This window comes from Talpa occidentalis, unplaced genomic scaffold, assembly GCF_014898055.3.
Source record: "Talpa occidentalis isolate TD23 unplaced genomic scaffold, MPIMG_talOcc4v2.1 talOcc4.9, whole genome shotgun sequence".
In the NCBI taxonomy this organism is placed as follows: Eukaryota; Metazoa; Chordata; class Mammalia; order Eulipotyphla; family Talpidae; genus Talpa; species Talpa occidentalis.
Window position 1 is genome coordinate 6,486,090 of NW_023605305.1, and position 23,923 is coordinate 6,510,012.

The window sequence follows — 23,923 nt, forward strand, 5'->3', positions numbered from 1 at the left end:
GAGTTTTAAAATTGTACAAAAGTGAACTGTTCGGGGAATTCCAGTAATATATGAGCACTTACGTTGCGTAGACACTGTCCGAGGACCTTTAATTCCAGCATACCAATGAGGTCGGTACTATAGTTCCCATTTCAAAGAATAAAAAGAACTCAATCTTATTGGCTGTCAGTAATCACCAAAAGGCTAATAGTGGTAACCCTGCCAGATTATCTACATGTGTATATATGTAGATAAACACAAAATACATACATATATATGTGTGATTTTACATGAATGGAAGCACAGGTGTTGACCGTCTAATGCTCTTTGACTCACTGACTCTAGAATATCTCAACATTCCCAAAAGTAAATCATTTTAAGCATTTACATAATACAAAATTGCCTATATACAATATACTTAGTCTTTTATCATGGATGGACAATGGATGTTTCCAATTTTTGCTACTATAGGCATCTTTTATGTATCTTTTTTTTATGCTTGTGTAATTCTCTCTTTAAGGTAAATCTTTTTAAAAGATTTATTTTTATTTAATTATGCATAGAAGAACTGGGGTGTGGGCCAGAGGGGTGAGGGATGAGAGGATTCACCAGAGACAGAGTGGAGACAGAGTGGGGAGTAGAACAAGCGGATCTACTGAAATACACTGCTGAGGGGAGCAGTGGGTGAGACAGGAGAGGTCTGCTGCACCATGGGGGTAGCTCCCTGGCCGAGGATCAAACTCATGCCACAGTAGCTGGTGATAGCTTGATAGTGCTGAGACTTTAACCCCTGTGCCACCAGGAAGGCCCATCTTTAAGGTAAATTTCTAAAAATAGAATTGCTGAGTTAAAGAGTATATATTTTATCTGGTTTGAAGCACATCACACATTACCTTCTAGGAAGCTAAGATCATTTATACCACTACCCACAGTGTTGGAGAGGGCCCCTTCCCCAGCCCTTCCTTAGCCCTGGCTACCCCTCAATCAAAATGCAGTCAGGAGCTTCATGAAGCAGGTACCCCACCTAGAGCAAGGCCATCATGCTTTTCCGTCTCTGCATCTGAAAGAGTGGCTGTTTCAGCATTGCTACTTGTGTTTCTCTGATAATTAGGGGTGTTAAAGCATATTTTTCATCTTTCAGTTAGCCATTTGGATTTTTTTTTTTTTAAGATTTATTTATTTATCCAAGCACTGGGTACAGTCAGAAGTGCAGGAGGGTGAGAGAATTCACCAGAGCCAGAGCGGGGAACAGAACAGGCAGACCGACGAAGTACACTGCTGAGGGGAGCAGCGGGCGGCAGGAGAGGTCTATGCACCATGTGGGACCCTCGCCGGCGGCCGGGGATCAAACCAGCACTGTAAAGGCTGCAAAACTGTCCAGGGCTCAGCGGCTGTGCCACCAGGGGAGGCCCTTTGGATTTCTTCTGTGAATTGCCTTTGTATCTTCTTAGCCCAGTCCTTTTTATGCCCCTTGAAGTCAGAGTTTGTCTTCCTTTTCAGTATGGTGTTTTTGTGGAGTCTCCTCCTTCTAAGAGTTGTCATATAATCAGCTTCTCACCCATATTGGTACATCTCTTTCTTCCATATATTAATTAAATTCAGATTTTTCAACTGGTAGGTCCCATTCATGCAAGTTAACCTTGACTTTGAAGGAGAGTTGTTACTACTTATAATGCTCACCAGTTGCTTTAGCACTGATAATGAGTCTTCGGTGAGTTCTTGGACTGTGTGTGGTGTGGTCTGCTAGTCTTGTTTGTTTCCACCGACTTCCTAGTGTTTGTTTCCCATTAGTTCCACTGTAAAGTTTGGCAGATTAGTATTTCTACTATTTCTCTTTGTATTAATAAAAATCTTATTCTGCCTTCAGGAAGAGCACCTTGCCCCTGCAAGTGTGTGTGCAGGTCCTCCCTACTCTTGCAGTCATTTCAGGAAGTTCTTATCTTCCCGACTGGAGTGTAAGCTTCCTGAGGTCATGACGTTGACTTCTTTGGTATTCTTCCAGGATCTTCTGGCTGCTTAACACAGTGATGGACTCAGGGCATGTATCAAAGAGACTTTCATCTACGGTCTTGCTGGTCATAAGTTTAGTGAGTACAGGAGAATCAGAGAGACTCAAGTTTGGCTTTGCTACTTTACCAGTAGAATGACCCTGACCTTGGACAGACTTTGTAATCTCCCTAAGCCCCTGTTCCTTCTCTTTGAAACACAATGCTAGTAAAACACTCCCGCGTGAGCATGTTGTACAAGTCCGGTGTAGAAGTGGCAGGCCCAGCGCAGTTAGTCAACGCAGCTGTGGGGCAGGTGGCGGGCCTCAGTGGCCTCCCCGGCTTCCCCTGGTGTCTCCGCCCCTTGGGGGAAATACAGATGGCCGGGAACTGTATTTGAGAGGCAGCAACATCCCGAGTTTCTCCTGGAGCTTCCTCAGAGGCCCACAGGCTCTTCTGCCTCTAGTTGAGTCTGAACCTGTTCTTTCCAACACAGAGCCTTGTAATCATGCAGGGACTCAGCACGACGCCGCACGTTTAAGACATGCCACTTTCTCTCATGCTTTGCCAGTTTTTCTCAAATGGGAGAATGTGTGCCTGTGTATGTGAAACATGCGTGTATGTGCATCTGTGTGTGTGAAACAGAGAGAGTGAGAAATGCTTGAAAGAAATAAAGATGCTATCAACTTAATGCCTGGCGAAACCACTCTCAGCTCCTGTAATCTCTAAACATTTTACCAAATGAACTTTAATCGGTTTCCTCCTGTTATATTTTTATTTTGTTGTCATTTCAATGTATAGGGAGCCAACTCCTCCAAATGAGACATTTTATTATTAGAGCGTGTTATTTGCTTTGACCACCACAGCCCAGCTTCAGCAACATCGAGGGCTAGGAAGGGAGTTCTGGGCCGTGGCTCTGCCATGGTCCAACCACAGACCACCCCCCGCCAGCCCCCGTCTCCCCAGTCTGTGATGTACACGTCCCAACTGAGGAGGCCGGCAGCCAAATGTCGTTGTCTTGGGCTTGGCATCTACGCTGCCTGTGCCAGGCCCCTGCCCTCCCTGCCTGTCCCTGTGGCGGGCCCTCAGCCCGTCTGTGGCCTGTGGCACAAGAGCCCTTGTGCACTGATTAGACAGGAATCAGCAAATCTGTTGAGTGCGTGTTTAATGTGGCACAGATGTGGACATTCTGGAGCTCGCTCCGCTTTACAAATTTTCAGCTTTTTGCATTTCATCAGTGTTGCTTATTATTTACAGAACGTAACTTGAGACAGCAGAACAGATTGTAATTTTTAAAAAAGGGTTGGGGGGTGATGAGGCCACAGGGGATCTGGGAGAAAAAAATCCAGTAGTGTGGAATGTTGTTTGCTGTCCAGACCAAACAAACCAGTTTGCCAAGGGTTGATGGGCGGTGGCAGTCAGTCCCATTCATGTTCACACTGGCGGTGCCTAATTAGAAGGCAGCTTGACCTTCTTATCACCAAATAAAGACTGATCCTTTGTCACCAGGTTGAACATCGTGGCAAAGAGGCAGCAATATGCCCCTTTAAAGGGCCCAAGGGGCATCACAGAGCTGCCAACTTGTGTTCTACTTCCTTCCGGTGCAAGGAGGAAGCACACTGTGGCACCCAGCCCCCATTCAGACACACACGGGTTGTTACCTCGTAACTCTGGCTGTGTCAGTGCCGGCGCTGTGGCAAGAACCTGAACAAAGAGAGTTGTCTTCTTGTGCCTGGAAAGTCCTCTTCTCGAGGGTGTGGGAATGATGGGTCAGTGGCAGTTTGACACAAGTTCAAAGAGAAGGTACCCTCTCTTGTTTGTCGGAAAACAGATTTGGCTGGAGGTGGCCTTGGCTTCTGAGAAAGCTCCTCTGTAGGTTAAATTTGAGGACAGACAGTAGAAAGGCACCAGCTGGCCTGAGGGCAGATGAGGAAGAGCAGGTAGGCAGGTGCTGGGTTGGTTCCTCCATGTTTCTCAGTCGAAGGAACCTAAAATGGGGAGCCCAGATAGAGAAAGCCATGCAGTCAAGGTCTTTGCAAGAGACTTCTCCTTGGCATTTGAGTTGGTGCAGAAACCGACCGCCTAGGCAAGGTGTTCTGAGCTGGGCGAGTCCTGCGTGTCAGGCCTGGAGTGGACTCTCCGTAGGAAGCTCGGCTACCCTGAGCTGTTTCCAGACGTCCAGGCCCCACTGCTCTTTCCCTTCCTGGAAAAGCAGGGATGGCCACACTCCCCTGAGGCCAGCAGGCCGCTCTCCAGTTGCCCCCTGGGAGATCATGACCCAGGCCAGTAACTTTCTAGTGTCCTTCATGATGGAATGATCAGCATTCCCATGCTCCAGGGGTTCCTGGGCTCTTACCAACGCCCGCCTTTCTCTGGCTCGGTCTCGGGGGAGGAGTTCCCCTACAGGCCGCTGCTTGGCCACAAGCAGCAGCCCGGACTGTGCTGCCAGCTCTGGCGTGGACTTAAGTCTGTTGCCGTATCGGAGCGTGCCGGGCACTGTTTGGGGTGCTGGGGTCCAACGATGCACCGACAGGACAAGGACTTGGGCCCTGCAGCTTCTGTTCAGCACTTCCCATGTCTGGTCCCTAACACAAACCCCTCCCTGGAAAAGAGGGTGTGCTGTCGCGGCCTCTGTGGCCCTCCCAGTGGGCCCCACAGTGTAGCTGCAGGGCCTGGAACAGCTGCATTTGTCGCTGTGTGTGGCGACCGCAGAAACCACCATTCTCAGGGCACCTGTTCATTTCCAGCGTCCTTATCCGTTTTGAAGCATCTCCTGTTCCCTCTTTTCCCTTTCCCCCACACTGTCTGATAGTAAAAGGATGTGTAAAATGTCTTGCCTAGTTGAAAATGTGGTCTTGAAAAAGCAGGCACATCATCCAGCAGCCCCAGCACCCCCATACGTGCTCAGCTTAGGTCACTGGAGGGAGCAGCTTGGTGTGTGAGAGTAAGCCGGGGCGCAGGCGGAGGCCGCTCGGTGCCAGGCAGGCCAGTTCCGCTCTCGGGGTGGGAGGTATTTAGCTTATCTTACACCAGAATCAACCTGGAGGTATCTGGTTTATTTATTTTAATCAGCTTGTTATCACTAGTATTTGTACCTAATAGCCACAAAATCAGAAAAATAAACTGATAAAAATAAACTGATAAAAATCAGTTTTATCAGAAGTTGTGTTTTGTCCCATGTGAACTATCTCAGGTTTGGCATTAGAGGCGACCGGTTGTCCAGGAGCTGGACCATGCCTGAGAACTTCCTGGAAGCACCCGGATTCAGAATGTTGTGCTTTAAACACACATGAAGCTTGCTTTTGTTAAATGCCTTGTTCTTGTGATACTGCTGAAAGTTATAAACCACTTTATAAATTGGCCACAGTGTTTTTGGAAAGCAAAGCAACCCCAGAATGCATGCCAAAGTTAGGCCGGCACCTTAGGAAGGCCTAGGACTTCAGACTGTGACCCGCTAGCCTGGGCTTCTTTATGAAGTGAGTTGGCCTTGACCCTCCCCTGGCCTTGTGACCAGGTGGTCTCCCCCTCTAAGCTGTTAGTTGACGTGGGGGGAAAAACTCTGAAGTAGTTTTGCTCTTCGAGTTTAAATCTCAATAGGCATAACTGTTGGCATTAGTCCTGCCGGCTGTCACAGTTGCAATGTCATGGGGTCCCCAAAACATGTGTTAGGTTATAGGAAGCCTTGACCCCTATAAACAAGTCAGGTGTGAATCCCACAGATGGGAGAAAGTCCAGCCCAGGAAATGTCGTCTCTGCTGCAGGATGTCAAATTACTAAGAACTTAACAGCTCGAGTAATGTAATTTCTAACCATTTCATGAATCAACTTCTTTCCCACATTTTCAGTTGCAGCAATACAATGAGGGATTTTATGTGTTGTTACACATGTGACTTCGGAACTCCAGGGAGAGGTGAGCGGGATGTTAATGAGAAAGCAGAGAGGAAGGGGGATGTTTCTGTTTGAAGCATTTTCCCTAATAAGAAAACTGAGTCAAGGAAGTTGGTGGTTGGCCCCCAGCTCATCTTGGGTTTCCCCCAGCTGAGCTGGGTTGGGTGCCCCCAGGACCTCGACAGCTGCTGACTCAGCATTGTCAACGTCAACAGCACGTGTTTTGCGTCTGCCCATTGAGTGCCTGTCCTGCGCCAGGCGCATCAGTCGGTGCGTGTTGACTTCTCACAGCAGCCCGGCTATGCCCTGTGTTGTAGGTAAGGAAACCGAGTCTCCCGTAGGTGCCACACCTCAGCTTGGGCCACAGTCTACAAAGGCTGAGCTGGGGTTCAGACCCAGCCAGGCCTAGCTGCAGAGCCCACCCTCCAGCCTGTGTGCCTCCCTTCTGTCCTTGCGCAGCTGCCTGTTCCTGCTGGCCTCCTCAACGGCCTCCAATAAGCTCCCTGGAAACTCAGTTCATCCCTCACTAAAGGCCTGTCGCTGACCTGTGCACGTGCTCACTCAGGAAAAGTGCGTTAAAGGGGCTGGAGGTGGGGAGGGGGCACAAGGCCCCCGACGGGCTCCTGTTGGCGGCAGCCTTCCTTCGAGCCCTGTCCTTTCATAGGAGCCAGCGCTGCCGACACAGGCCTCCTGCCGCCCAGGGGGCTCTCCATGCACTCAAAGTCCAAATTGTCATAGCGGGTATTTGGTACCATTTTTTTGGCTTAAGAAATAACACAACCAGAATCCAGTCATTGTTATTAAGCCGTGATTGAATACTCTCTGATTAGGTTCTACAAAGTGGATTTTTCTATTGGCATGGAACTCTGGGGAAGCATTCATGTAAAATGAGGCAGACTTTAGAGCTGCTCCTGTTAGTTTGCACTGAAAGGAGTAAAATCTGCGGAGAAGAAATGCTTTACTTTTTTTTATAATTTTTTTTATTTTTATATTCCCCATACAATTTCACCCCCCTTATTTTGACTCCAACCCCTCCTTTCCTCGCCCCCACCCCATAGTGTGTCTCTGGTTCATAGTTGTTTGTTGAAGAAATGCTTTACTTTACCACTCGGTCTTTAGATGTGGACGAGGGCAGGAGGAGAGAGACAAGATGGGCTCCTGGGACTTCCAGACACCCACCGACGTTCTTTGTGGGGGAGTCTGACCCGCCATGCACCCCAGAGCAGGTTGTGCTGTTTAGACAGGCTGGTGAATTTCTTTTAGAGAATCCTGGCACCCATGAAGGCAGTGTTTGAAGAGGGACTGTGGGTTGACCTTCTGTTTTCAGCCTTATTGTTCTGCTCGGTTAAACGCCGTGTATATCAGTAAGATATTTAATTGAAACAAAAATCTTGGACACACACGTAAAGTAAGTGCAGCACCGCCACTTGGCAGGGCCAGCACCCGCAGATAGCGGCCCAGTAAGCACCCCGTCGCGCCTGACAGTCACGCGCTTGGCACACGCACTCGCTCCTCATCTACCAATTGCTCCCGAACCTTCCTGGGCTGAAGACGTTGGCCCGACACTCTTCTCAACTCACCGATCGCTCTGCTGTACAGCGGGGTGCGTGTGAGTGCATCTGTCTTCAGCTAGTAGCCCTGTGACGTGGTTACGCACCACGGGAGCCGCACAATGGTGGCCAGTCACGGTGGGCCCTCCGGCTGAAGGGCACGGGCAACCCCAGGGAATGGTTGGATGTCCACGTCCCGCGTTTGGAGCTACCGGTGCTTGAAGAAAGCGACCCGGACCGTTTTCATCCATCGTCGTGGCTTTGGGGCCTGAGCGTGTCAGAGGCCGGCGGCCCCTGTGGCTCTCTCACCGGCCGGGTATCTGCCGTGGGTCAGCCACTGTATCAGCAGCCCCTTCCCCGGGGAGGCGGCGTCGTGCTGCGCGGCCGACTCCCTGACATTTTCATGGAGTTCAAAGCTCAAGTTCGTTTGGCGCTGACATTTTGGATTAGCTGGTTGACTGGAAGACCTGCTTCTTTCTATACACTGTGAAATTTATAAACCGCAGCAGCTGAGGGCTTAAAATGGCCGACGAGCCCCCAGCTGGCAGCAATTAAAAACCCACCACAGACCTTTGGCTAAACAAAGGCTTGTGGGGGCAGAGCCGCAGCTTACGCTAAACAGGCTCGCATTGTAAACTACCTTTTATGTCAAGTGTTAGTAAGAGACCCTGCCGGCTAAGGAGAGGTGAGTGGGTGGCGTTTTGCCGCCTCCTGCCTTAGGAGCCATCAGCCCCGGGACTGCTGGACCCAGGCCTCCCTGGAGGCGGCAGCTCCTGCCGGAGAGGGTGATGCTGGGAACGGCGCAGAGCCGCGGGGGAACCAGGGCCTAAAAATGGCCCCTCAGCCGAGCGGATGGTAGCCTGGAGGCTGGTGGTCTCCTGCAGGCCTGGGGGCAGGCTCCAGCAGCTGCTCCCCTTTTCTTTACTGGACACAGCCCTTTAAGTTGAGGATGGAAAATAATGCTATTTTATACCCATGCAAGCTTTGAAGAGTCCAGGTCAGTGCTGCCTAATGCACAATTTTTTGTTTAATTTAAATTTTTTTAAAAGATTATTTATTTATACAAGCACTGGGTACAGTCAGAAATGCAGGAGGGTGAGAGAATTCTCCAGAGCCAGAGCGGAAACAGAACAGGCAGACTGACGAAGTACACTGCTGAGGGGAGCAGCGGGCGGCAGGAGAGGTCTGCGCGCCATGTGGGACCCTCCTCCAGTGGCCGGGGATTGAACCAGTGCTACAGCGGCTGTGGGCAGCTTCGCAACACAGCACTCAACCGCTGCGCCACCGGGGAGGCCCTGTTTAATTTAAATTTTAAAAAACTCGTTCCTTTGTCACACTGGCCACATCCAAGTGCTGCTCGATAGTCACATGCGGCCAGCGCTGCCCTGGGCCAGCGTCATCATAGACGATACGAGTATAGGGGAGGACACAGGTGCCTAGACTCTCTCAAATACCTTGGTGGTGGGAGTGTGAACTGATTAAGCCGCTTTGAAAACAATTTGAATTATCATGTTTGCTGAGCATTCATGCCCTGTGATCAGCAGATAAACTCCTCCTAGTTTTACACTCGAAGCGACTCCTGTGCGTGTTTGCCAGGAGATGTGGACAGGTGTGCTGATAGCACCTGTTGGTAATGACAGATCTGGAGCTGACCCATGGGCCATCACAGGGAGACGGGAGCGTGATGCTCCCGCAGGAGGGTAGCAGTGAGCAGGGCAGCCAGCCAGTGACTGCTGCAGGGAAAGGGCTGTCTGGACCTTAGCGGTGTGACTTCAAGGAGGAAGCGGTAAATCCTGAATGTAAAAAGGCAGGAATGTCTGTTTGTAGAAACCTAACACCAAAGACTATATAGCAGGACTCCACCAGGACATGGAAACATGGTAACACGATGTAAGGCTGACGAACAAGAGAGTGATGAGCATGACATCCCACGCTGCGACCACCTTGGGCATGGCCGGGCACCACGCAGGTGCCTTCGGGCTGTGGTCAGTGCTGGAGTTTTGTGCTGGGGATGGAGGTGGCACTGATGTCTATTTTATCATTTAAAATAAAGGCCGGGGGCCTCCCCGGTGGCTCAGCGGTTGAGGACTGGGTTGCGAAGCTGCCCGCAGCCTCTGCAGTGCCAGTTCGATCCCCGGCCACTGGGCAAGGGTCCCACATGGCACGCAGACCTCTCCTGCCGCCCGCTGCTCCCCTCAGCAGTGTATTTCGTCAGTCTGCCTGTTCTGTTCCCCGCTCTGGCTCTGGTGACTTCTCTCACCCTCCCGTGCTTCTGACTGTACCCAGTGCCTGTATAAATAAATAAATAAATCTTTAAAAATAATAATAATAATAAAATAAAGGTCAGTGATCATCATGGTCCTTGAACTCAGGTTAACGATGAGTTGAGTCCAGTCCTAAAATCTAGTTTTTTTAAAAAAAAAGGAAGAGCCCCCCTCCTCGCTCCCCCCAACCCCCTCACGTACACAGGCTGGAACACACATGAAGACTACTTAGGAACAAGTCGTCTGGGTCAGAGGGAGCAAGCGTGGGGTCGCCGTTACCTACACGCTGCTTTCTAAGGGCCTTTGAATGGATGGAGCCGTCATCGATATATGAAGAGAGCAGTTTGTCACACATCAGCCTGCCTGGAAGGGCCTCACTTGGAATTTTTTGCTGACTTAACAAGGTTTGAAAACGCTAGCTTGTTAGGTTTTGTTTATACTTCTTGGATTAAGTTTGGGACTAAATTTGTTCTTACACAGTGACTTTGAGCACACGCCACCACCCCCACCTCCCAACTTGGACCTCAGAAGTTAAAAATTATAGTTGAGTTTCAGAGAAAGGAGAACAGTTTCTCAGGCCACCAGCAATGGTTGGCTCATCGGACATTGTGAGGATTCTTCTAACCCACCTTTCTGCTTAACTTGTCTCAATCACCCCTTCTTGAAGTCATCCCTCTATTTATAAGACTGTGAGGGATAACTGTTTCCTTTTATGGCAAAGCTGAATTCTCTTTTCTTCTATGTCATGTAAAAAATAAGCCTTGAGGCCACAGGGAACCCTCCAGCGTCTGCACACTGTGTCCACCCTTCCCTTGGGATTTGGTTGATTGCAAAGTGAAGCCCTCGGAGTAGGGAGACAACTGGCAGCTTGTTGGCAAGACATGGCACTTACAAACAGGCAGGTGTAGCCACAAGAGAGCCTTTCTGTGTTTGTGTTCTCTGGCATTTGAGTGGATTTATGTCTTGCAGTTAGAATGTATGGGGAGGGGAGTTTGGATCTCTGAAATTTGGGGAAGGCCCCGGGGGAGGGGAGGGGCAGGGCAGGGGTCCCTGAGTCAAGAAATAGCTATATGCCCCAGAAGCTACTTGATAGTACAGGGTACACTTACATTCTCAGCCCATTTCTTACGAGAGCTCAGGTCCAGAAACAAACCACCTTTTATTCACTTTTAGTCAATTTCCTCCTACCTCATGGTGTATCTTCCCGCGTTAGTTGCCCATAAAATGATTGTTCCTTCCACGGAAAGAACATGTGTCAACAGAGACATAAGTTGCATGACTTTGCCTTCCTGTCCTTTCCTTTGTTTTGAGCAGTGGACTAGACAGACACACCTTGACCTTTCTGTCAGGAGGGTTCACGGTTTGCCTTCTCTGTGACGGTTGGCTCTGGCGGGCTCTCCGCCCGAGTCTGCGGCGTTCACCTCCCCTGGAGCTCAGCAGTCGAGGGGGCCCTTCCACCACATGCATTCACCTCAGCTTTATTGCTTTTCTGCCATGAGCCAGGTACTGGTCTAGATCCCAGGATCGCAGCGAATGAATCAAAATCCCTTTTCTCAGGGAGCTTACATTCCAGATGGGGAGCCCAGCAATAAGGCAATATTTGATCAAAGAGAGATATGAAGCAAATGTGTGTGGAGAACAAGATTGACTTGATCTAACTTGTGTTTTTGAAAGGGTCCTTCTGATTGAACAAGCATGGAAATAGAATAAGTTATATGGCTCTTCTAAGAATCCATTGCAAATCCAGAGATCATTTCTTTGTTACGATTAAGTGGAGAAACAGTTGGATGAGATATTTAGAAGTTGCACCTCCAGGGCTCTCAGGTAACTGAGACCTCCTGATAGACGGAAGATGTGCTAAGAGAAGTCGGAGCAAAGCTTCCTGGAATGTTCCCCTGGGAGGGGCCCTTGGGCCCCGCCACGATGGCCGGTACCTGCTCCAGGAGCGTCCCGAGTGGAGACTAGTCTGACTGTTAGTCTGGCCTGTCCCGGGCAGTGTTGGGAATGACCTTAAAGGTCTCACCAGGGGAGGGGACAAGAACGGCTCTGCGATCTTGAAAAGTAACCCCCCACCCCTCTCACTTGCAGTGTTTTGCTGGCATCCTTCAAACTGTGGTTGTCAAGTGTCTCCTATAGTGGCCCCTACAGTACCCTCCCAGCTCAGTCATGAGGGGGAACTAAACAGCCAGCAGCAGGCCTGGTCTTGAAGAACTTGAAACTGCGCGTCATGGGAGTATATGAGTGCATAATAGTAGTATAGTTTTTTCACCTGTTCCTTGAGTGCAGATGGCTAAGCCTTCTTTCCTGTCTCTACATCTCCCTTGAAGAGCACAATCAGTAGCACTTAGGGCGTCCTTATTACAGAACTTTAAAAAGGTCACTGGATTTCTGGCTTTCCAGCACACGCCAGATTCCCCCAGGTATGGGACTCCAGAGCCCATCGCAGGGCCTCGGCCACACCCCCACTCCGGTTTGCCCAACTAGGTGCTTTCTGCCCTTGCCTGTAGCAGGCAGTACTGTTCGTGCGTGCTTCCAAAGTGCTGATTCGGGGTGTCAGCCTATCCCTCTCTTGTAGATGTGTCTGGAGAGGGATGTTTTGCTTCAGTGGAATCCAGGAACAAATAATGAAAAGTACAGCAAGTACAAGGCCGAGGACAGACACAGCACACTCTTATCAGTCATCTGAAATATGCACGGCCTTTCCAAGACAAACATGGACTCCTGTTTCTAGGAAAACACCAAAAAGTACTTATCAATTACCCTGCATATGGTTTGTGGAAAAAGACAACACCAGTCTACCCTGAAAGCCATAGCAAAGCAGATTCCTCTGGGCAACTGACAGCTGAGTGGCGTGAGTGCGGGCCGTGCGGAACCCCAGGCTGCGGGCTGGGACCCGTCGGGGAGCCGTTCTCCCTCAGGGTCACTGCGCCCTCCCCCTGCAGCCGGGCAGCCGAGCTCGTCTCAGAGGAAGTCCAGAAGCTTGACTCATGTCCCAGGTCACCCACTCTTCTTTCTGACCCATTGTGAGACCAGAGGTGCCTCTCCTGAAGAGATTCCTAGAAAATTAGGGTGTGACCGCGGGAAGGTCTTAAAGGTCGCGATCATAACAAGAGTGAGCGCCCCCTTGGGAGATCACCCCATCGGTCAGGCACAGACTTGGCGGGAGTGTTTCATTTGATCGTCACAGCAGGCCTAGGAGGTGGGTGGCATCACTCCGCTTTATGGAAAAATCTGGAACTGAGGGTTAGGAAGGTAACTGAATCGTCCATGACCTCGTCGGTAGGAAATGGTGCCAGCAAGACTCTAATCCAAAATCGAAGCCTTTCCCGCTGTCTTACCGCCATCCACAGGCACTGCTGGAGTTTCATGCCAGTCCCTGGGGTGTGTCTCGGTGGGGTGGGAAGAGAAGTCACTTGGACCGGCGCCCCCTAACTTCTCCGCTCTTTGTCCATTGCCCATCAGGACTCAAGCGCAGAGGGTGCGGAAGCCGCGGTGCTGCACTGGGCCCCAGGGGCTGCTCCCCCGCTACTCGGAGAGCCAGGCCGAAGGGCAGGAGCAGCTCTTCAAGCTAACGGACAACATACAAGACGAATTGTAAGTTGGGGTGCGGGGAGCCAGCCCTTTTCCATCTTTGATCTGAAAAGTTTACGTCTCTGTGACCCCAGCAAGTATCTTCGTGACTCTTAGGCCTTGGAATTGGTCAGAGGTTGCTTGGTCCAAATGCTGTCGAGGTTTAAGTGTAGCTACGCATAAGTGGCCTTTACCAGAGTGGTGGTTCTCAAATTGCGTCCCATAAAGGGACCATGATGGTTTCCTTCTAGAAAATGAAAGTCTCTTTCTAGCTCAAAGAGAGGAGCTAATGCATAAAATGGTCTCAATTTTAAGGCCTTTTTCCCCCGTAAAGTTTTCTTAGACTTGTGTGTTTTAATGTTTGCTGCAGAATGCTAGTAAAACAAAGCAGAGTAGCTGAAGGTTTTCAAAATGTAATTTTCTTAAGATTGTTTTGTTACTCTTTGAAGGTAGAGCCTCATGTACCTTAGCTCTTGTTGTGTTTTCAGTTAGTGACATTCTCTCTAGTTGATACGGCAACAGTCACAGCAGCACTCTTTTAGGATGCCCTTCAAAGACCCTTGTCGCGTAACGTGCCCTGTAATATAGGTGGGGGTTAAAACCACCAGCCAGAGAAAGCAGTTAGCTGTGCCTCATGAGCAAAACACTATTTTAACTTCCTTTAATGTCTCTTTATCTCCTTCATCTCTAGCAAGCTAGAGAGGGTTCCGTCTCACCTCGGGTGTGGGGGCTGGTCGGGACTGGCTAGAGAGGCCCCCCTGGAGAGCTCCAGCCGTTGTCACTGGAGAGTCCTCAGCAGCTCGGACGGGGTCCAGCATAGAACAGGCTCTTAATAAATGTGCGTCAAAGGAACGCTCGTTGGAGGCTGTGATTTGTTTAGCGTTTGTATTTGCCCGTTTCAGTTTTCTACCTTTTAGGGGATTTTTGGTACGAGATTGAGATGATAAATTGTACATTGTGCTTTTAAGTTCCTTTGCCACTCACCCTTATTCTAGTCAAACCCTCTGTGGTCTTTGCAAAATTCATTTTTGTTAGAATGACATGTGCCCCAAACCCAGGAAGCTCCCGTCGCAGGCTGACGTGTGACCACCCGGGGCTGCGGGCATTGAGAACGCCTCCAAAGCCAGGGAAATGCATTTCACGAAACTCTTGAAATCCACGTGAACTAGGAAGAGATACTGGCATGAATGAATTTTGACTCCAAAGATGAAAACCGTGTGTCTCTGCCCAAGTTTGTGGTTCAGTCTCGCCAGTAAATGTTGAAGGAGACACGTGACGTGGCCCTCCGGGGTGTTTCTCTGAAGTATCCCCGGTTGTCAGGCTGGGTCTCCACGGTGACGGGAGCATGAGAAGCATCACTGTGCAGGGAAGGGGTTTTCAGGAAAAGGACGTGAGTGCCAGATTATACCCCTGACTTTTATCCCAGCCTTGTAATTAAAAACACGTTTAAAGGCCTAATTATTTGCATATTTTCCTTCAGAGTTAACCCCTTAAAAGGGTCTTTAGTACCTTGCTCTACTGTTCTAACTAAATGTTTCCACATTTTTTTCCAGTTAGACTCACTGTTTCACTTCTGGAAAATATTGTGTAATGACTTCCTGATGGAGTGAAAACCCCACAAAGTCCCAGTGCCATGGTTACTTCAACTTTGTTCTCCCAGATCAAGTTTCATAGACCTTTTTTCATTTTATTTAATTAATTAGTATTAAAAAGATAGTTACTGACATATGATTTGAGGTCTAGCCAGCTGAAAAGGCTTCAGTTTCAAGCGAATCAAATATTTCTCTGGTGTGTTGCAGAATTACCATCGCTTTTCATTCTTCTCAATTTCGGCTCCTAAATAGGGCCCTGGGTGAAGAAGCTGTTCAAGTAAAACCTGCCCTGATTAAATTCCTTTTTTCTTGAGAGTTAGTGTCTAACCTATAGCTCGAAATCTCCTTTTCATTAAAGAAGTAAGAAGGACCTATTTTTAACATCTAATCCTTCCTCACAAAGTCACACGCTAGGCACCCAAATATCAGGCACCTCTTAGCTTTTCTGTCCCCGGAGTTTCTCTCACAACTGGCTCATTATTCATAAATGCAGTTTTAGAAAATAGCAGTGAGATTTGGAGATGTTATTTAATGCTTTAACAAAGAATTACAATCTTTAGTAATATTTTTGTTTGTTTTTTTCTTTTTTTTTTTTTTAAGATTTATTTATTTATTTATGCAAGCACTGGGTACAGTCAGAAGCGCGGGAGGGTGAGAGAATTCACCAGAGCGGGGAGCAGAGCAGGCAGACTGACGAAGTACACTGCTGAGGGGAGCAGCGGGCGGCAGGAGAGGTCTGCGCGCCATGTGGGACCCTCACCCGGTGGCCGGGATCGAACTGGCGCTGCAGAGGCTTCAGGCAGCTTCGCAACCCAGCGCTCAACTGCTGTGCCACCGGGGACGCCCTCTTTAGTAATATTTTGATAACTGTATTTAAATATAGCTGATTTCACTTGTAATCACAAGTGTTTTACTTTACGAATTTAAAAGATTGATTCTTAGAAAAGACCCATGGGCCTCCCCAGGCCACCAGAGGGGTCCATGATCCAAAAATCACTAAGAGCCCCCATTCTCACCAGAAATCTCTCTCTAGATAATTTGCTATTTAAAATTGTTATTCGTATTGTATTGTGATTGTATGCCAACCAATAGAATCCTTACCCTGCAGAGAAATATATTGAATATTTACAGGTGAAGGAAAAATCCATGAATCCAGCAGCAACGAGCTCTTGCAGAGGAGCGGGCAGGAAGTGGCCGCGAAGGCCAGGGCACAGGATGGGCCCCCTGAGGCTGCTGGAGGCTGGAGGCACCTCAGGAGCTCCAGGGTCCCAGGGTCCTTGAGCTCAGTGGGGCCTGTGGCCCCTGAGTCCCCCGTGGGTCACGTGCCCACATCCATCCTTTTGAACCTGCTCCCCTTTCTGTTTTTTCCTTTTTTGAGATTGTTGTCGATACTAGAAAGTATAAAAATGAATACAAAAATAACTTCTAAACCCACCAGCAAGATAAGTCCTTTCCCTTCTTAGATGGAACAAACTCGTGCAGCTAAGGAAAGTCAAGAGTCTTTCTTGCCCTCTATGTAAATGGGCATCTCGTGTCTTGTCTTCTGGAGAAATTGCAGACAGCGATGGAGCCAGGGGGAAAAAATGAGTTACAGTGTTGATTCTGATAGCATTTAATTATGGCATCAACCTTGTGGCAGTGTATATACCGCCTCAAAACAACGGCAAAAGACGAGTCCTTTTGAGAAAAGGGAGGGAAAAAACTCGTTGGCTTCCTTCTTCTGTGTCCTTTTGCATCAGGACACAGCCCGTGATGCAAGGAATTTGAGGTTCTTTGATAGGACACAAAATAAAACCTCTCATTCAGCAGATTTTCCATCAGCTCTGATCAAAGTTAACGATTGGCTGAATCTTCAGTAAGTTAAATCAGGAGTGCTGGGCGAATTCTTTCCCCTGAACTGCTAGGCCAGAAGTGGGTCCAGCCCAGAGCTGCGTGTGCACTGGCGAGCGCCAGCGGGTCCTGCACGTGCACGCATTTTCAGAAACACTTGACACACAAGTCTCTTGGCCCTTCTCAGGAGTGAGTTCCGGGTCCACCAGGGGGGCAGACCTGCTCCCGCCTGCCTGGAATGTGGTGCTTTTAGACAGAGGTGTGAACCTCACTTTGGGAGGCTGCGAGCAGGGTGACTGGTTTGTACCTGGAAAGCCGGGAAGGCTGTGACAGCCGCTGGGTCCTGCAGGATGAGGCGCCGGTGCCGGTGCCAGGCAGAGCCGTGGGGGCGGCAGTGTCCTTCGTTCTGGAGCAGCTGAGCGAGCCAGGTGCGGTGGCGCAGGGGTGCAGGAGCAGAGGTGGTGCCAGGCTGGATGCTGAGAGCCCCGTTGTGTTCACCCCTCCGGTAGGCAGTGGTGAGATTTTGAAGAGGTTCCCGCTGAGGCTTACCTGTTAAAAAGGTAACCTTGGCAGCAACAGAGAAATGGCTGAGCTGGGGCGACTGGAGGCAGGAGACCATTTACAGGCCCTGGTTCTGAGCCAGTACATGGGGTGAGGCTGAGTCCACTCGGGCTTGGGGAGCGACAGGCATGGGGGCAGGGCTGAGAGGCACTTAGGAAACGGCTGGGGCACAGGCCCAGGTGGGTGGAGCGTCTGGGCAAGGAGGGGTAGGCTCTGCGCCCGCCTGCTGTGGGGATACTTGGGGGAAAAGAGTAGCCCAGTTTAGCTGTGCCAATGGAGAGGCTTGTGGGACAGATACACAGATTTGGGGGTGACAGACGCATGGGGAGGAGGTGGTCTGGGGCAAGAGCCAGTTTTAGAGCACTCCTGGCGTAAAGCAAGTCAGGACGTCCCCGATTTTAAGAAAACTCCAAAGCGAGTAGACTCCAACATATAAAAAGATTTGCTAAGGCCCAAAAAAGAAGGGCGGAGGAGAAAGAAATGCAGCTGAGGTGGGTGGTTGGAGCAATGGGTGGGGAGATGTCTCTCTCCCTAAAGAGCAGTCTGCCCCCATCCTGTTTTCCTTGTGGCCCCTTAGAGAGACACTCACTTCTCAACCTGCTGCAAGGGGACCCTCCCCACAGACTCGGGGTAACCTGGTGTCTGTTCTCAGCAGAAGGAAGAAGCAGCGGTAGCCACCGTGGGTCATGCGTGTCTTCTTATTCAGGCCCATAGGTCCTGGCACTGCAGGTGGGACCTGGGAACCTCCCAGCCAGGGGCAGGCGGGGCTCGCTGGGCCCAGGCCTGGCTGTGGGGCAGCCCTGGAACCCTGGGGCACACTGCAGGCTCAGCAGAGTGAGCGGGCTGAGGCCTCATGGATGATGCCATGGGTGTTGCTGACCGGACCCGTGGTGCCTGTGGTTTACGACGGTTGTTAGTTACATCAGACTCTGCTTCCAGGGGCACTGAACCTGCCAGGTTGGGCCCCCCCCCGCCCCCCCGCACCGAGAGCACCATGTGCCGCACCTGCCCCCTCTCAGGGGAAACCTGATGCTGCTCCCAAGGTCAGAGTGTCTCCCTTCTCGCCTTCAGGGAGAGTTAAGAGTAAAAGTAAAAATCCTGGTTTTCAGAGAATGGGTGGTAGTATCTATGGCAACCTGAAATGTGTCCATGAAACACAGGGCGCCTTCTCCAGTTCCCTGCACTTGACGGAGAAAGCTCATCCAGATGCTTGTGTCTTCATGCTCCCTCCTAATAACGGGTCACAGAATGGAAGCGGGTGTGCAGGACACGCCCGGCACCACGCTGGCTTTCTCCTCTGCATCCCCCCTGGGGCGGGGGGATTCCGGCCCTTCTGTTCTGGGCCAGAGCAGCCTGGGTCTGGGCCCACCCTGGTGCCCGGCTCCCCATGCCGCTGGCTTTGGGGCACCCTGACCTCCTGGTGCAGCAGAACAAAGCAGAGCCAGAGGGGCCGGGGGGCGGGGGCCACGCGTGGGTGGGCAGGCGGCGCTGGGCCCGGAGCAGCGTTAGGGCCTGGAGCCTCCCTGGAAACCCCGGGCTCTGGGTCCTCTCGCAGGGTCACAAGTTTAGGGGGCTCCAGACAAGCGTCCTCGTCTGGCGCTCAGTCTTAATTATTCTTTGATGTGGTTTCCAGATTTTGTTAAAAAGAAGAAGAAGAAAAGAGGAAGAGGCAGCAGTAATGAAACCCCAAGCCGTGGTCGGGGGTTGCAGGCGTGTGAGGGGCAGGCGGAGAGCGGAGCCGGGGCTCTGCAGAGGTCGTCCCTGGGTCGTGCTCCGGCCGAGTCGGGGACACCGGCCCTCCAGCAGGCCTCGCTCTGCCTTCCTCTTAGCGCTGCTCTGCTTCTGATTGGAAAAGACTTGAGAACCTTTCCTCTAAACATCCGAAAGCTGCCAGTGTCTGAGGTAGCTGGGGAGCAGGCGCGGGCCTGGCTTCCACCCAGGGCTGCCCTCCCCTTGCCGCTCTGCTTGGCCGAGGAGTCTTGTGACTCCTGCTGACCTGTGAAGGAAGCTGGCAGGTGGTGTCACCAGCCACCAAGAAAGTGACTGCAGGGGCGGGCTGGGCCCGGCTGCGCCCGCCCCCTGGCAGGAGGGCACCCCTCCTCCATCCTGCGTCCTCCCCTGGTGGAGGCTTGCGCCATCTGTGGCATCTGGGGAAGGGATCTATTTTAAAGCCTATAAAAGTGTTCCAGTGTGGGAAGTGCACTGGTAATGTCAGCCCCTGGCCTGGGTGTACGAGCAGCTGTGCGTGCGGACGGAAAGGCCCTGGCCCTTTCTCGGGGTAGGCATCGGTGCCAGCTGAGCGAGTGCCACGTGGCGTGGGCTGGGGCAGGGCCGGTGGGCTGCAGGCCCCTCCTGGGCTGGCCTCTAGGAAAGCAGTGGTTTTTAATGTCCAGGTGGCCCTTTGGTGGAAGCACATTCCTGCTTCCACCCCGACAGCCGTGGCCAACTTCGGGGTCTCCTGGAAGAGCCGGGCACAGCCACGCAGCCACCTGTGCGGAGAAGCCAAGCCTTTGCGGACTGCTGAGCTGTCTCCCAGCCAGTCCTAGGGCGTGGGCCTCGTCCTTCCTCTCTCCCATTTTCTTCCCCTGGACCAGCTTGTTTGGATTCCGTTCTGTTTGATCAAGCGATTCAGTGCTCATGTGGCCCCTCGGTGTAGTCAGCCTGCGCTGTGGGATTCTGTGCCGAGCGGCCCGAACGCCAGAACTGCCGGGTATTTCTAATCTTGGCACGGAGACTTCACAAGTCTACATTCTTGGCATCGCCAACCAGTTAGAATAGAACAATAAACCCCAACTTTTGTCATGCGAGGCTGTAATTAAAACGGCAGTGGAACCAGGCAGATGCTGACTGAGGACTTAGGGAGCTGCTGACACAGTGATGGGTGCTCCCGGAGAATCTGGGGTGGGGCGCGGGCCCCACACGTACACCCCTAAGTGTGTGGCAGTGCTTTTGAAGGTGCAGTTGAGTATTGAAAAGTGGGCCTGGGGTTGGAGTATTTCTGAGCATCCTCAGATGGGTTTAGGTGGGTGGAGAGGGGGGTGTATTGTAAAGGGGGTGAGCAAGTGCCCGGCGCATGCTGAGCCCTGAAAGCAAGTCAGCCCGTCTGACAGCAGGCGGCCCTGCCCAGTCAGTGCTCTGTGACTGCTGAGCCAGCGACAAAGCTGTCCCGGAACCGGCCGGAACCGCTCCAGGGGGAGCCTGGCGTCCAGAGACCACAGCCTGGAAACTCCCCTCAGGGCAGCAAGTCCCAGGGGCCCGAGCTTGACAGCCAGCCTGTCAGCTCTTAGTATTCTTGTCGTCACGCCTTCTCTCTCATCCCTCGGTGTGGCCGCCCATTGTGGGAGGCTGTCACAAGACACGGGGAGGCAGCCAGGCCTGGGAGCGCTGTGGCGGCCGTTCCAGGGGTCACCGCTCCCCATTCAGGAGCAGAGCCGAGGGGTTTGACACATTGGATTTCCACTGTAAATCTGGGAGCTCCGTGGAAGGAGGAGGAGATTTTTTTCTCATTGATCCTAAAGCCCCCAGAGATAATGACGGAAAGTCAGGAAGCCAAGTGCAGCTTCCCCTGAGCAGGTGCTGTCTGACCATTCAGAGTTTCCTGAAACCACGTCGGTGGGCTCAGTCCCTGTGCCTGGCGGTGCCGCGGGCTCAGTGGGTGACCCGTGGTTAGGGCAGTGGTCAGAGGACCAGACGCAGCTCTGCTGGTGTCTGCCGTCTCCTCGCCTCGTGTGCTGGTCAGCTCCGTCCTCGACAGCTACTGCTCGGTCTTCCAGCTGCTCGGTGTGCACACACAGGTGCACGCATGCACACGCATGTGCTCACATACACACACATGTGCACACGTGCACGCACACACCTGCACATCGGAGGCGAGGGTCTCCTTTACTCCCGCCTCGCAGGTGAGGAGACGGCTGGGAGGGCTCCAGCCCGCCACATGCGGAGGAGGGGCCTGGCTCGTTCTCACGTCCCACTTCCTTCACAGCTTCATCGCCGTGGAGAACACCGACAGCTACTGCGTGCTCATCTCCTCCAAAGCCGTGTACTTCCTGAAAAGCGGAGACTACGTTGACCGAGAGGCCATTTTCCTCGAAGTCAAATACGATGACCTCTACCACTGCCTCGTCTCCAAAGACCACGGGAAGGTGTACGTGCAGGTGACCAAGAAAGCGGTGAACACGAGCAGCGGCGTGTCCATCCCGGGGCCGTCCCACCAGAAGCCCATGGTGAGCCCACCCGCCTCCTTCACCCCCACTTTTATGGGGTCGGTGCAGCTGTTGACTGGGCTGGCACTAGTCCTGGGCACTGCTGCTTCATCCTGCATGCTGGGGGCAGGCGCCCCATGTGTATTGTTGGGGTGTTGCTGCCCTCCCATCCCTGCCACTAGTGACCCGGACAAGGCACCCAACACTTTCCCCCACGCCCCACCAACGGGTGGGAGTAGGGGTGCCTACTCCAGCTCCCAGTTACTCGCACTCAATTCTGATCTGCAGCTGCTTCCTGGGGCTTTTGAATCCACCTTGTCCCTTGGGTCTGCGTGAGTCCCGTGTTGCAGGCCGGCCGCTCACTCTGTTCCGCTCCTCAGGTGCACGTGAAGTCAGAGGTCCTCGCCGTCAAGTTGTCCCAAGAAATAAACTATGCAAAGAGCCTCTATTATGAACAGCAACTTATGTTAAGACTCAGTGAAAATCAAGAGCAGTTGGAACTGGACTCCTGAAAGTCGCAGCTGCAGGGGAGAGACGCCGCCGAACAGACACCCTCACGGTCAGGAGAGGGGCCCGCGGCCAGGCCGGGAGGAGAGCGAGGCTGGGAGCAGAAGCAGCGTGAGGGGTGGGAGACGCCGTCAGGAAACAGGGAAAGTACAGATGGCGGGGCGGGGGGCACCGATGGAAAACGTATTAATTTGTGGGGTGGGGGTTACTTTGATTATGGGGATGTAATTTTTAAAAGGTATTGGTTGAATAACGTAAGAGATGAAAATTGCACCGAGAAGAATCTAATTTTTAGATCGCCCTGTATTTTGTTAACATGTATATATGTACAACTGTGTGTGTGTAAATACATAGGCGTGTTTCCGGACAGGGCCTGTGCTGTGTGTAAAGGTTTGTTAACTGTAAAGTGATATAAATTATATGGGATCTTCTATTGCACTAATTCTACACGTCTGATTCAGGGTACTCATGATAAAAGGCGTTCTTAAAAGTCGGAGCATGTGGTGTCTTCGTTTTGGAAACGAGCACTCGCAGCAGGGCCGCGGCCGGCGCTCACCGGCAACCCCCGGGGCTGGGTCGCCCGGCCGGGAGCTGCCAGCCGGGTCGGGACAGAGCCGGCCCCGAGAGATGCGGGCGCCCAGAAGCCACCTCAGACCGATTTCCCAGCCCTTTTTTAAAGATACTTCTTAGATGATTGCAAGTGACTTTTTACCTCCGTGGCTTTCCCCCGACTCGTCTTGCCAAACTTCGAGATAAAATTCTGCTCCGTGACCCACCCGCGCCCCCATGTTCCCCCCCCCCCTGCCCCCACGCCATTATGTATCTCTCTTGGGTGATTATCTGTTCAAAAGGCTGGACGGGGCTGTTGATTTGGAAGGAAAAATTCCCGTAGAACCATTTGTTTTAACAAAGCAAAATTTCGCAGATTTATCAGAACCCACGAGGGGCGCGTTCTCCCTCCTGGACAGCAGCAGAGACGCTCGCGGGCTCCGCCTTGTAGACTCGGGCAGGCCCCGGCTCCGCCGTCTTACAAAGAGCAATGAAATCTGATATAAAAATTCTTTCCTGAGTTTTTCGTGGGACCAAGATTTGGCCGGTACATCTCGTGACTGGTTTTAAATTCCAGCCGGCGGCGCGGGCGCCCCGTCCTCCCCGGTCTCGTTTGTTTCCCTTTTCCCCGAGGAAGAAGGACATTGCGGGAAGGCGCGAGGACCTCGCTCGCGCTGGAAGGAATGACCAGCCTCCTGATTTCAAATTTTTTATTTTAATAAAGCCGCTCAGTTTCGACAACCTTGTCGCACGTAGCTGGGATCCACAGCGGGTCAGGGATGTGCAGGTGTTGGGGGTTGTCCCAAGCTCCCCAGGACACAGTGAAGCTGTGACTGTCTGTCTGTTTCCCTCCCTCGCCCTCCCCACGAGTCCTCTGCAGGCCCGGGAGCAGGAAGGGAGCTCTAGCACCAGTGCTGAGGGACTGTCTGATCCCCCAGGTCTGCACTGCCAGTCTCCCCTGAACTCGGCCGAACTGAACCGTGCCTTTCAAGGGTGCGCTGGGTGGGTTTTGCCGGGTGGCGGTCCTGACTGACCCCCACCTCATACCCAGGCGGCGGGGCCGCCACGTGTCTCCTCCTGCAGTCCCTTGTGTAATCCTGTCCCCTCCACACCTGTCCCCCTTCCACAACCCACCCCCCAGGTCTGGCTTGTGGTTTTTGTCCCCAGTAACCCACTGCCTGAGATCTTGGGCCCTTCAAGACGAGGCTCTCAGAGGAGCGGTGGTTTGCATCAGTGAGCTCACAGTCACCTTCTGGAATGAAGGCCCTTGAAGTTCTGTATCGGGGAGCCAGGTACTGAAGCTTCTGGGGTGCTGAGCTCTGTCTGCTGCGGGCTGGCCTTGGGGAGGACCCCAGCCCCAACCCTACTGTGCCTCCTCTGCTCCTCTGATACACACCCGCTCCTACCTTTGCCCCTCAGAAGGGGCGGAAGTCAAAGTGGGATCCA

General features: G+C 52.0%; 1 protein-coding gene across 3 annotated transcripts in view; it reads left to right on the forward strand.

Moving 5' to 3' along the window:
* The window catches only part of VPS13D (vacuolar protein sorting 13 homolog D), a 199,992-nt gene extending 177,475 nt beyond the window's left edge, over positions 1 to 22,517 (forward strand). For all 3 annotated transcript variants that reach the window (XM_037501218.2, XM_054691171.1, XM_037501217.2), the window contains 3 exons: positions 13,129 to 13,260; positions 21,202 to 21,442; positions 21,802 to 22,517. In XM_037501218.2, the coding sequence (XP_037357115.1) occupies positions 13,129 to 13,260; positions 21,202 to 21,442; positions 21,802 to 21,933 (505 nt within the window). In that variant the 3' untranslated portion in view covers positions 21,934 to 22,517. The remainder of the gene's footprint in view (positions 1 to 13,128; positions 13,261 to 21,201; positions 21,443 to 21,801) is intronic.
* The last annotated feature ends 1,406 nt before the right edge of the window (positions 22,518 to 23,923 follow it).